At 39.6% G+C, this 14,323-nt stretch overlaps 2 protein-coding genes across 2 annotated transcripts; one reads left to right on the top strand and one right to left on the bottom strand.

Moving 5' to 3' along the window:
• Positions 1-152: 152 nt before the first annotated feature.
• On the bottom strand, positions 153-9,305 carry LOC126376830 (uncharacterized). The gene is made up of 10 exons (XM_050024380.1): positions 9,261-9,305; positions 8,432-8,483; positions 7,905-8,034; positions 6,812-6,930; positions 4,997-5,062; positions 3,998-4,144; positions 3,151-3,642; positions 2,433-2,804; positions 693-2,141; positions 153-346 (listed from the first exon to the last, which is right to left on the bottom strand). The coding sequence occupies exons 1-10, from the start codon at positions 9,303-9,305 to the stop codon at positions 153-155; spliced, it is 3,066 nt and encodes a 1,021-aa protein (XP_049880337.1).
• Positions 9,306-10,169: 864 nt separating this feature from the next.
• LOC126376829 (uncharacterized) lies at positions 10,170-11,456 on the top strand. The gene is made up of 2 exons (XM_050024379.1): positions 10,170-10,209; positions 10,951-11,456. Exons 1-2 carry the CDS (start codon positions 10,170-10,172, stop codon positions 11,454-11,456), a joined length of 546 nt encoding a protein of 181 aa, XP_049880336.1.
• The last annotated feature ends 2,867 nt before the right edge of the window (positions 11,457-14,323 follow it).

Genomic DNA, 14,323 nt, shown 5'->3' with positions numbered 1-14,323 from the left:
AGCATAAGCTTTTACAAATGTAGCTTTTACAAAATCACAGGGTGTGTTAAGAAGTGTGCCGTAAGTAAAGAAGGAGGTGTGTGTGGCAGAGAGTACAAAAACAATATACAGTTGGAAACTTGTACTTTATTTAGTTTCAAGTTGAAATCATTTTAGCTAGCAGCAGTGGGCATTGAAGTAGGAATGGTAGTATGTTTTGTGGTAGTAATTTTTGTGGCAGCATGTTTCGTGGTAATAGGTTTCGTTGTAGTATGTTTTTTGGTTGGGTGTTTCATAGTAGTATGTTTCGTGATGGTAAACTTCGTTGTATGCTTGGAGCCCGTCTTATTCAATACTTTCTTGTAACCTGTAAAATAGCAGAATTTTAAAAAAGGAAATACAAAAAAAACATTAGCATTAACACTTTTTTCTTTTCGCCTTTATCACACCCCACATTTCACATCAAAACTCTCATTTTACACGACCACTACACATTGACGTTATCATACACGCGCACGGTCTGCGTGTTCACACACGTCTGACGCCATATGAATTTATACGAATGAAGACTAAAGTTTGACTGAGAGGGGGGGGGGGGATAAATCTACCTCAGCCGCTGGTAGGAAGCGGGGAGTTGCCGTTCTATGCGTAGTAAGTATTAGTCCTTATTCTATGCCATTTTTATTGTTTTAGTAAATTATAAATCTACTTACTGCCGGTTATATTCTTTTTCTTATTTTTAACCTTTTTACCATTTAAAGCTGGATGCACCTTGCCCCTCAGATATTTTGGTATTATATTTTTAATGCGCCTTCTCAATTTGTCGTAATCATTCGAAGATCTCTTCGATCTGATGTTGTCAGAGAGTACGTTCAAATTGGTTTGCCACTTTTGCATAGTTTCTTCTAATTTCTTTTTCGTTAATTCTTCTACATTTTTGCGAGCGATCTCTTTCACAATATCTGACTTTGGTATTTGTTTGTGCCACAGTTTCAACACTTCACTTTTAGAATTGTGAAGTAAATTCTTTATCTGTTTCAAAAACGAGTCCTTCTTTCTGTATTTCTTACGAGGTTTGGATTTAGCTATTTGCTTTGTCTGCGCGTTTATAATTTTGTACATTCTTACGTTCACTGAGTCCAAGCTTTTGTCAATGTTGGCCATTATTTTTTCTCCCAGCAATTCATCGACTGGAATCATTCGTCTGCTTCGGGCGAAGTCTATCAAAGCTAATGCATCATTCATTTTTGCTATGTCGACGGCTAATATCAATTGCAATTTCTTCATATTGTACAACCGATCAGCAACAGTACTCTTTTCGATTTGACTGGTCATCATCTGCCACTGAGTCCCGATACTGCTCAAGTCTTTTGTCAAATTATAATGTGGGTCGTACACTCTTAGGCCAGTGTTAGCGTATTCATCTACGTAATTCTTTTTGATGATTCTTTTAAGCACTCTTTTAGTATGAGGCGATAAGGGAATCAAAGCGCTAGCTTTCGGCATGTTTCTATCTAAAGATTCGATGACATTAACAAGCGCTTCTTTGACAAGATTGGGGTTAACATTGTATCGCCTATGAATTGGAAGTTTTGTGGTTTTGTTATTAGAATCAGTTTCTTTATGTATATAATGTTTTAAAGCTCGTGTGAGGAAGTTTAAATTATCAGGCACATTTGCATGACCATAAAGTTTGCGAATAGTAACCAGATCCTTTACAACTTCGTAAATGTCTTTTTTTAGGTTAATCAGGTATTTATCGAGTATTGACGAGTTGCTTCGTCTGTAGTCATGATGGTGATGAGGCATCACTTCTAGTTTGTAAACAGATACAAACGCATTTTTGCCAGCTTTTTTAACATTAGCCTGTTTAAACTTTTTAATGAATGCAACGAGTTTCTCTCTGATTTTTAATAGATCTGCTATTTCATGTTGTTTATCTTTGAGGATTTTATCTAGAGGGTCTAATACACCGTCTTTTAGCTCTTTCGCAGGGTTGGTCGCGTTGGGTTTTACAGTAGTTGTTCGTGTTGTTGTTGTATTGAGATTGACAGTACGTGGAGTAACTATAGTAGGAACTTCTCTTTTCATAATATTTACTGCATTAAGATAATCGAATTTGTTTAAAGTCACAAGGTCTATATTATTCATGTAAGTTTCATCTGAAAAATAAGAACATGTTAGTTTGATATGAGTAATATCAATCAATTCTTCTTTTACAATTACTTATCATAAAATTAAAAAAAAAACCGGTTGTATGCAATACTTAATGCTTGTTGCTTAGCTGTACGTACTGACCCAAATAAGCGAGAGAAAACCTACTGACATTATATATAGACAAATAGTTCGACATAGAACCATTATCAGTTTAACCTGAGTGGGATCAGAAAGCGTTTTTGGTGTATCAATTCGCGTGGGTCGTGTGCTAAGAAAAAAAATTGTCTCTCCTTTACCTTTACTATGGGCAGAATTAGTTTTCTTAGGGGACTCAAGTAGATTCACAACTACTTCAGTAACACTGGGCAGGAATTCTGCGAGATAGTCTTTATAAATCGTCGTTGAACTAGTCACAGAAATTTTATTAATAATATCCCTTGCGTTTGATACATCCACAGTACTGTTTTTGGAGCTGTCTATGTCTTGTAGATAATTATTGTCATCGTACATGTTGAAATCTAAGTCAATGGCTTTCATATCAACCTCTGCTGGAGGTTTTCTCTTACGGCTGTAGTTTTTATTGTCAACTACTATGTTGTTATACACTTCTTCGAATGCTAAGTATTCTGGGTTTGGATTGGCTGTCGCAACTTGTACTGCTTTAGGAACTGGAATAAATCATTAATTCAGAAGTGAATTGAGGTATATTCGGCGATTTATGAAATCGATTGGTTACCAGCCCATGACCTAACCAAGCCACCTGAACTATAATAACAACATAATAATAGCAAAAAAGTAATTGATATTGTATCTGTAAATGTAAGTACGTAGTAGTTACATAAGGCATGTCAAGGGCGCCTGGCGGCTCAATAATAACTTTGATACCAAGGTTAATGAGGTTGGTAATCCACCTCAGATTATGTTTGTAAGAATATGCCTGAGAAAAGATAAGCACGTCGTAACTAGAACCCCATTGGCTTAACTAGCTAACACAACAAAATAACCGAAACAAACCTGCTTTCGTAGTGGTTTTAACAAATTTTGCTTTGCTATTGGTTTTGGGTGTACTAAAAGGCTTTTTATTCGTAGAATTTTTCCCATCTTTCACGTAAACATAAGGGTGAACGTGGTTCAGCCAATCAGATAGCTCTTCGAAAGTTATTTTATTTATGACTTCAGCCTTTGTATTATTTCCAACCCATCGCTTCACTCTATTGTTTTCATATTCAGTTTCTTTAAAAACTCCCGGTAAGGCATCGTTGATCAAAGAATTCACGATCATTTTCAACAGTTTAGTGCCGTTCTTGCTGCGTTGTTTGATTGTTCTAGTTGGTTCTAGAAGGTTCGGCTCTTGTTCGGATTCTTCGGCGTATAAGCTTGCGTCTCTCAGGGTCGGTTCTCCGTTTATCCATTCTGATAATTTAGCATGACTGATGTCATCATCATCAACATCGTGATATTGATCATCGAGGGAACGTTTGGCTCTTAGATTAACGAACTGATCAGCTGGAAGATTAAATGTTGATTATTACACTTACTTAACATAACGTAGCATCACGACTGTATCCCCGAAGGGGTAGGCAGAGGTGAAATAGTACACCCACTCTTCAACATTATGTCTGGTCTTAAGTAATAGGAGGCGAACCTATTGCCATTAACCAAGCAGCAATACTGGAAACCACGTGATATCAATCATTTATGATCTAAACATGAATTCAAACTCATAAAGTCGAATTCTGTGGTTTAGAACCCGAGCCGGGATTCGCACCAGGGATACTAAGATGTCAGTCATGCGTTTTCCAAACAGGGCTATTACGCATTTTATAGTTACTTAGCAAAAGGAATGGAGAACAAAACTCACTCTGCTTCAAGTTCTCCACTACCATAACCAGGGTCCTGTGGTCAGCGACTGGCTTCACCAGATCAGGACGACACTCTTGCGCCACACTACAGTTCCACCGGCCCAGGGCATCGCAGTCACACGTCTTGCAGCCCAGGCAGATGTTGTCTAGAGGATGAAGGGAATTAGAGAGTACAGGGTTTTAGTGACTCTGTGTGTAGTGTGGGGGATGATTCTGACCATGGTTCTGAGTTGATATCAAGGGAAATTTCCAATCGGAAAATTGATGATAAAGTGTTTCTTTTTATTATATTCAGTCTCATATTGTTATTAAAGCTGCATATAATACAAATTAGAAATGACAAATTATTAAGAACAATCAATGTGAATAAAACAACGCGAAAAGTCAGTCAGCAAAAACTTAAAAACACCACTCATCGTTTTTAATAAAAATCAGTTCTTTGTTTTTGGTTCATCATTGGCCGTATACGTCTGTTTCAGACGATTTATGACGTCACTGCCTCGAAGAAATGCACTTTCTGTCATGGCTATGCAAGTCAATCCTAGAGCGGCAAACTCTTCCGCACACTCTGCTGGAGAAGTCATCCAACAGGTGGATTGATGTCGGTTTGATGGCGTTTCATTCTCCTGCTCGCCAGTGTGTCAAACCAAGTGTGGTCATGAATGACGCGCCCATCGAGCACACGCTTCTTCCACCAATCCACACGTCTCGATTATCGGAGGACTCACTAACACCGTAATATGTTCATAGAACGTACAGAGATAGTAATTTGATGAACTAATTAATTGGTTACGTTCTAAAATTATGAACGTGAAAAACAGAACAGGGGGGTTAGAATGGCCACATCGAAGCAATTCATCTAAAAAAGCAATATTGCAATGTGTCATTTGCGCAATATATAAATAAGTATGCAATGAAAACAAATGTCAAATAGCAATATTGTTTTCTTAGATGAATTGCTTCGATGTGGCCATTTTAACCCCAGTTCTTAATCTTACCTTTAGTACAGTCTGTATATCGGGATATGTAAGGGACACAATCCTGGAAGTCTATTTCTTCTTGGGCTGAAATGTAAGAACACGTAACATAACATAGCATCACGCCTATATCCACGGAGGAGTAGGCAGAGGTGTAAAGAATACATGTGGAATATCGAATAAAAAGGAATATTTTAATTATCTTGACGCATTCCGACGCATTATATTTTGTAAAACTTCATTCCGTCTCATTCATTACCCATCCTAAATTCATGCCATAAACAACCAAATCCCCATTCATTATCCTTCCATAAATACACTACTTCCTACATAAATGGGGCTTAAAGGAGTCGCCATATTGTGAATGTGGTCACCCGGATCGGCAGAGACTTGGTTAGGGGAGCTTAAGCTGGATATATGATCCACGAAGGATATTTTATTTTTGTCTGCCATACGCAATAATAATCTTCTTACTTTCTAAGTACTCACTTTATACACACACCCATTCCTCGCCAGCAATGTTTAAGTTCCATGTATTATTGCATATCTTCTAATCGTGTGGGTTGTGAGGTGGAATACCAATCCCATCAACCCTGGTGTCAGGGTTATTACTGAGTCGCCAAAGGCCCCTGACATGGCTCATGTAACGACTACATACTTACATCAGTAAGTAGTAACCGGAACCAACGACTTAACGTGCCTTCCGAAGACCGATAAGAAGAAGACTAACACAAAGAGCAACACGGACTTCTGCCGATCGAATGTATTGCTACTAACCGGGCACAAAATTTTGAGACGCTTATTTTTTCTGCCACAAATTGTCGTGTGTAAACTTCATTCAACTGTCGATTACTCTTCGAAGAAAATTACAAGTATAACTAAGTATAACAAGTAAAAAAATAAAAGAGAAAAAAGGAAAGAGAGAATATAGATTTTTTTTGACGTGACTTATTGTAGATTTGCCGCAGGTGGCATTAACTACTTGGCCGGACAAATGGGGAGCGCTGAAAGCTCTCACCCGGTACAACGTTTAAGACAACAGGCCTGAAGGTGCCCAGTTGGGCGCGAACCTCGGCTCAGGGCGTCGTCTGAGAGGAAAAATATTTGAAAGAATTAATCGACCCTAGTGGGTCGATAGCGATAAGCGCTGAATGAGGGAACAGAATATAGAATATTTATAGAATATTATGCGCAATTTTACAATTTAAGTAAGTAAAAACAGCGGCAGTTCAACAGGGGTCACCAAACTAGGCTGTGTCTGTACCTTGGGGAACCAGTTAAGTATACATTACAATTCGCATTTTAAAATAGAAAAGTAAACAAAATCAAAAGAAAATAAAAAATAAAAAAGTAAGATAAAGACATTAAATAATTTTAAGAAGTAATAATTAAGTATAAAGGTAAAAATCAGAACACTAAGTAATATAAATCCATGAAAAAAGAAAAAGTATTATGTACTTATACATGAAAAAAATAAAAATAACAGGCTACTTTATTAACTCCTCTGTATCTTCATAGTCTAAGGAAAGTTAACTATCTGTATGAGATGAAGGGGAAGACCAAGAAGAGCTTACATGGAACAGATTAAACAGAAGGCGAAACTCGTGTCTTATAAGGAAGTGAAGGAATTGGTCTTTGATAGAAAAGAATGGAGAATGCTACACCGACAAGAGCGTGGGTCTTAAATTAGTGATGAGTGTGAGATTTGCCGCAGATGGCATTAACTACTTGGCTGGACAATTGGAGCTCTCACTCGATAATTGTGTACTGGAATCAGCACTAGGTGTCTTTGGTTATGTAGTCAGGTGGTGTATCTTTTCTTACTTTTAATCTTACCTTTCTCAATAACGCTGTACATCATGGAGTCGATCTCAGCCCTCAGCTGAGGGTTGGAGTCCACCGTTGGTATATCCTCATCAGCAAGGATCTTAGTGGTCTGCAGGTAGTATTCGCATCTGAAACAATTCAGTCATCATTTATTTCTACATAAATAAATAAATATATTTTTTCTTTTTCTTTTTTTTTCGATCATCTTCTCTCGGTGGTCATCCACCTCGTAACCAGTGATGTGCGTTCCCAAGAATGTTCCCAAAGTGAGAATGCTCCCGTTGTAAAAACTCTTTAATAGTAAGTAAAACTGGGTGTTTTACTTTTTCAAATTATTCTTTCCTGTATTCTGGTTTTATCTGGCTAAAGGTTAGGTAATAAATCTCTGTTTACATAAGTTTTGCGCCTCTTTACTGCCGGGATGTTCCCATTTTGGGAATGGCACACCACTGCTCACAACCCACAGAATGTTGTGTAGAAATACACACACACGCACACATTTCTTGTTTCTCTTGTCAACTGGAAGAATCTTTGTGTGTATCTTTTTTGAATTCATGTTTGGATCATAAATGATTGTCACGTGTCAAATGAAGGAAAACATCGTGAGAAAATCCACATACCTAGAACTGCGTTTCCGAGGTATATTGACTTAACTTGTATTGGGCTATGCGGCCAAGTAGTTAATGCCATCTGTCTCAAAACTACAATAAGTCACGCAAAAAAAAAATGTATTGGGCTGGTTTTCCCTTCGTATGTTTGGAAGGTCAGACAGGCAGTGTTTCTTTAACTAGACTTTAAAGTTAGGTAAGGGGACCCTGTAAAAAGAGTATAACCTTAGGGAGATCTGTTAGAGACAATGCAGGGACAGCCTCGCAAAGACATTTTACCAATTTTTTCCACCAGCAATCGCATCGAAGACCTCATGACTCATGAAGCGCTTTGTTTTCTTTTTTTTACCATGGCATATTGTAGATTTGCCGCAAATGGTATTAACTACTTGACCGGACAAATGGGAAGCGTTGAGGGCTCTCACCCGTAAACCCACCACCTACCTGACCTTGTACCTACAAGGTCAAGTCAAGATCAAGTGGTGCTGACCTACCTGATGAAATTCATGATGTAACACTGCCTGGCAGCGAAGCAGATGCGGCAGTCAGTGCTGGAGGACCGGCGATACACGAAGCCCACATCATGAGTAAATGTGATGTCTGGAGGAGCCTTCCAATGATGAGCTGGAACAAATACGGTTCAATTAGCTTTTAAATTATCATTATATTTCATCATCATCAATTTAAGAGCCACGCTCTTGTCGGTGCAGCATTTTCCATTCCAGTCTATCAAAGGCCAATTCCTTGACTTCCCTATAAGACACGACGTTAACCTTTACTTTAATCTGTTCCATGTAAGCTCTTCTTGGTCTTCCCCTTCCTCTCTTTCCTTCTAGCTTTCCTTCTATGATGTTTTTAATGAATTCGTCGTGTCTTATTAGGTGTCCAATCATCTTGCCTCTTCTGTCCTCAATAATTCTCAGTATTTGTCTCTTTTCCCTTACTCTTACATTATATGTATTTTATTGTATTTCCGAATGCATATAACCTTGGTGCTTTCAAGGCTAGAGTGAACAGGCACCTTCTGGGCGAGCTCGCTCCCTCTTAGGCTTCATCAATGCCTTCGGGCAAGTCTGGGGCCAAGAGCAAACCCATCAAACATCATTGGCCACAGCATCTATCGTAGATGATTGTTGCAGCACTTGTGAGTCTACGGGTTCCCGCAGCGCCGCCGATGGCGATAGAGCCCTATAGCAGCGCGGCATTTCTTGCCACATCGTTCGCATGTTATAAAAAATGATGTTATTTATTTATTTACTATGGTACATCAACAGCAGTACATACACAAACACACAATATAAAATACACAAAGGAAAAGTTCCGGTATGCCTGCCAATTATAGATGCACACAACACTGACTGTTATATGCTGACTAACGGCAAACTGTACCTTTTTTATTGCAAATAAATGAATTATGAATAAATACGTTATCAGCGAGCGAGACTTGTGTGAAAGGAAATGTGATGTGTCGTAAATGGGAATATTCCCGTTGGTAAATCTTTAATAATAAGGAAAAATCATCAATATGCAACGGCCTCTGTGGTCCAGTGGGCGTTGGGCTCACGATCCAGAGGTCCCGGGTTCGAATCCCGGTGGGGACATATCACAAAAATCACATTGTGATCCCTAGTTTGGTTAGGACATACATGCTGATCACCTGATTGTCCGAAAGTAAGATGATCCGTGTTTCGGAAGGCATGTTAAGCCGTTGGTCCCGGATACTACTTACTGATGTAAGTTGTAGTTGTTATATGAGCCATTTCAGGGGCTTTTGGCGGCTCAATAGTAACCCTGACGCCAGGGTTGATGGGGTTGGTAATCCACCTCACAACCCACACGATAGAAGAAGAAGAAGACGCTATTTTATGTAATAAAATGGAAATAATCAACGGCATGCGTAAGTGTTAAGCTTCGTTAAACACAGTGCAATATAACCGCAGGCGCAGTTTTTATCGCTCGGTGAAAACATTTTTCCAAAACATGTGGAATATTGAAACGACTTGCTGCTGTAAACATTGCAGTAAAGTCGTTATAGGGTAGCCAGAAAGGTTGTGTTGGTACTCATTAGACAACTTGCTTTGATGCAAAATCCTAAGACCGATATGAACTGTATGGTGACAGGAGGAACCTATTGCTCATAACTTGGACCATCATGTTAGAAACGATAAAGTCACAGGCAGTAGCTTCCGTAAATAAACACACCTGCCAAATCTACAGGTTAGGTAAGCTGACCCTGCGAAAACTGGATAGCGCTATGGAGATGATGATGTCAGAAACGACAGTGAGGCAGCTTCTTCTATCGTGTGGGTTGAGAGGTGGATAACCAACCCCATCAACCCTGGTTTCTGGGTTACTATTGAGCCGCCATAGGCCCCTGACATGACTCATGTAACGACTACCTACTTACATCAGTAAGTAGTAACCAGGACCAACGGCTTAACGTGCCTTCCGAAGCACGAATCATCTTACTTTTGGATAATCAGGTGATTAGCCTGCAATGTCGTAACCAAACTAGGGATCACAAAGTGATTTTTGTGATATGTCCCCACCGGGATTCGAACCCGGGACCTCCGGATCGTGAGCCCAACGCTCAACCACTGGACCACAGAGGCTGTTATTTACCACCGGGATAAACAGACACTTTGGAATTCCATTTTGCTTCGATCCTGACACATTTCTCTTGCTTCCACCACAACCAAAACATCTTGAACCTTAAGTATTTGTTTACAAATGACTAGTTAGTAAACTGTATCTGCATAATGGTTTTATCTGGAAGTGACAAACAAATACTCACCGCTCGTAAGGACAAACAAACAAACGGCCAAGCGTGCTCCGTACATGCCGAAGACGTGACGAGCGTCGACTGTGGCAGTTTCGTAACAATTCTTGTTTAGGGAAATGTTTTGGGTATGTGGGACGGACTCAGGGAGTTTACGTACAGTCATGAGCAATAACATGTATCCATTGTTTTAAGTTAACGCGGTTATTATCATAATTAAAACACACAATAACGGGTTCTTACCACGTTTAAAATGGGGATATGAGACTCCCGATATTTCGACAGTGTTACAAGTGCCATGATCACAGTGTCAAATTATCGGGAGTCTCATATCCCCATTTTAAACGCGGTAACAACCCGTTATTATGTGTTTTAACATGTACCCACTTTAGAACCTTGTCGCACTATCGTATTTGACATTTAATGAGACTTACGATTTAATTTGTCAAAATAGTTAATGTGATATGGTTTCAAGGTGTATAGAGTGTATATGTCGTGGCCAGATCATAGAATTGACCATTTCATGAAATGGTCGTATTTCATGAAATGGCCAACTTCAACTGACCATATCGTTGAAACGTCAGCGTTTAATGATATTTCCATCCACGTTTGGCCATATCATTAATGTAGGGTGTCCATGATAAGTGGTGTAATAAAAACGCGAAATAAGATAGGAAATAATGTATTACTCTAGTACAAAGTACAAAAATGTTTAAAAGTCAATTAAAAAGTCGTTTTCGATTAACGGAGTGTTGATGTAGTTGACATATACGTCGAGGCGCTTGAGTCCCCGAACTCAAGCCGGGAGTTGGTGGCGGCAATTCGACCAGTCCTTCGGGACTGGATCGAGTGCCCTGGCGCTCCCACCTACCACCTCACGCAGGTCCTCACCGGGCATGGGTGCTTTGGTGAGTACTTGTTTAGGGTGGTCAGGAGGGAACCAACTGCGGAGTGCCACCATTGTGTGAGCGGCATAGTGGACACGGCACGACACACGCGCGAGGAGTGCCCCGCTTGGGCGGTCCCTCGCGCTGCCGTGTCCACAGTAATAGGGGCGGACCTCTCGCTGCCGGCCATGGTTAGGGCCATGAGCGGCAGCGAGCAGGCCTGGAGAGTGGTCGCCACCTTCGCGGACATAGTCATGTCCGCGAAGGAAGCGGCGGAGAGGGAACGGGAAGACTCTGTCGACTCGCTCCCGATTCGCCGCAGGCGACCAGGAAGGCGGCGACGGGCGCACTTGGTCGCGATCGACCGAGCGCCGCCTTGATGGGGACCTGTGGACGGTGGTCGGGGGACCGCCGTCCACAACATAGGTCTCGTGCTGTAGGGCTCCCCAAGTGTTCCGGGCAGCCCTCGGTGGAGGGGGAGGCGCTTGACGCGCTCCCATGGGCGCTGGGCCTTAAAGGGCATCCGCCGGCGGGGACGCGGTTGTGTGCAATTGCGTTCCCGTATCCCCGCCACACGGCGGCAAAGAGGAACACCGTTGGGTTTTAGTGGGTATACCGGGTGGCGACACCCGGGGAGTCCCACATAACCACGTCGTCCCCCCGGGCGGCGTGGTATGCGTAACGCATTTCCCAACGTCAAAAAAAAAAAAAAAAAAAGTTGACATATACGCCGTAACTGCATCTCGCTTTGAAGTCGTCGTCATATTTTTTGACACTATTTCATGCCATTGGTCATCATTCAGTATACTTTTCGTGTGTAAGATAAACATACTGTGTAAGATAACACCCTAACCTACTGTTATGCCTTGTAAAAATTATAAAAAAAAGGATTATGATAATTTAAATTATGACAAAAACATTTATGCGTTTTAATAGAATCCTGTTTCAAGTAGTTAATGCCATCTGCGGCATATCTACAATAAGTCACGTCAAAAAAAGAAACTTTACGGACAGTAGGATCGTCTATATTTTTCTTTTTTAAAATTAATATCTCTTCATTCGCAGTTTTAATTATATCATATTTTGAAATCCAATAATAGTCCATTGATTTACGTAGCGTGGTCACTCGACCTTCATTATTTGCCATATAACCTAAAAATAAAAATAAAGTTGCTGTCTACTGTTAATACGAGTTTTTCTTTTCACTTTAGTGTCAAAACATTGCTTCAATGCACTTTTATCTTGTATTTGCTCATTATTATTCATATTATTCGCGTTCACACAAGAATAATTACACTGCTATACAGTCATTTTGCGGAAGGCATACTTGAAGTCGATTTTGTATAAGACGAGTGTGCTGGTAACGGGAAAAATACCAGAATGGTCAAATTGACTCCAGTTTTTGAGATAAACGCTTCTAACATTTTCCATAAAATGCTTCAATAAATGGGCCAAAAGATGTATTTAAAATTTATTTTTATTGTTTATCTTTACAAAAATAATAATAGTTTGGGGTACCTTGAACTAGAATAAATAAATGAAGATCATGAAAAACTTTTTCTTTGGGATTTTCTCTTATTTACTTTGTCAGGACAATCTCTTTTCAAGGTCCAGCAATAGTCAGCCATCATATGGCTGTCCCATCGACCTTGATATCTTTCTTCCATTATCCTGATATCCTGATGGAACCTTTCTCCTTGTTCCTCACTGTAATCACCCAGGTTCTGCGGGAATCGGTCCAAATGGCTGTGTAAGAAATGCAATTTTATGTTCATGTTGACTCCTACTCTGTTAAAATTTTGTAGCATTTTTGCAACTAGTTCTTGATATTCGGGCGCTTTGTGATTCCCCAAAAAAGTTTTTTAGTACCAACACAAAGCTTAACCATGCTTCAGATTCAATCTGTGTCATATGGGCTACAAACTCCGTGTCTTTTATCAGTGTACGTATTTGCGGTCCATCAAAGTACGTTTTTTGTACCGGTTCATACCTTTAACGTTTACGGCACAAAAGTAACAGTCGTTTAAGTGATTACTTGGCTCATTCCATATAATCGGCACTCCAAATTGTAACCCTTTACGTCCTCCTTGGCTCCAGTAACGCAAAGATTCTACGCACGGCTTGCACACGATGTTTGGCACCCAATATTTATTCCTTTTCACTAGTGGTATCCCGAAATATTCTCGGTAGACTGTTTTTACAAACTCTGTGATCTCTTTTCTTTGCTTTTGTAAACTAAACTTGCCACAAATAAAGCAAAAACTGTTAGGATCGTTTAAACAAGGTTTACGTGGAAAACTCATGTTTTTGAAAGGAAAAATGCACTTTAACACCAAACAACCGATTTATAACTGATAACTTCAGGGTCTGATAGCTATAAAGTTAAGTTATATATATCCGTGAAAAGATGACAAACGTAAGTGAAAACAAATTAATGAACCACAATGTTTGTAGGGTAGTTTGAAATTTTCAATTATTTCTTAGTTCCGTTTATCTCAATAACCAGAGTGAATCAAAAATAAATAAGCATGCAGCGTGAAGGTCTAATATGAGTATTAACAAAAACCATTAACAAAATCCCTGCCGCAGATTTTTTTATTTTTTTTGTATAGCAGTGTTATTGTCCGCCGCCATTATGCAAAACATAAACAAAGCGACACCAGCGCCACTACCGGTGGATAATGTTACTATTTTACGATATGATCGCTAACGTTTGGCCATATCATGAAGTAATCATGCATTTAGTTGGTCATATCGTTAAACGTTTTGTGTTCATTGATCTGGCCAAACCACATCATGATGTGGCCAACGAATGTTGTTCTATTTCATAAAATACGACCATTTCATGAAATGGTCGATCATTTCATGAAATGATCAATTCTATGATATGGCCACGATATATACATATTAGTACTCGTAACCGTACATTAAGCACGATCTAATCTGAACCGGCGTGCATGCGTTAAACTATTTTTCTACTCCTCTACTTTAATCTGGCATTTAAATAACCAAAAAGTCTAATATAAGTACATACATAATTAAACTCTTTGAAAAAGTGTACGCTCTATGGCCTATAAAAGCATTGTTTACAAAGTGTAACTGTACTATAATGTCGCCAAAAAAGCATTGTTGTTGTTTTTTTTTTTTTGACCTGGAAACTGGCACCTTTACTTTGTTTGGTGCCATAGATATACTATAAAAAAAAGTATACATTTGCCGCCATTTTCCCGCGCGATAAAATTTTTCT

The sequence above is a fragment of the Pectinophora gossypiella genome, chromosome 21 (assembly GCF_024362695.1).
Source record: "Pectinophora gossypiella chromosome 21, ilPecGoss1.1, whole genome shotgun sequence".
Lineage (NCBI taxonomy): Eukaryota > Metazoa > Arthropoda > Insecta > Lepidoptera > Gelechiidae > Pectinophora > Pectinophora gossypiella.
The sequence above is the reverse complement of the archived record's forward strand: the minus strand, read 5'-3'. Positions and strand labels throughout refer to the sequence as shown.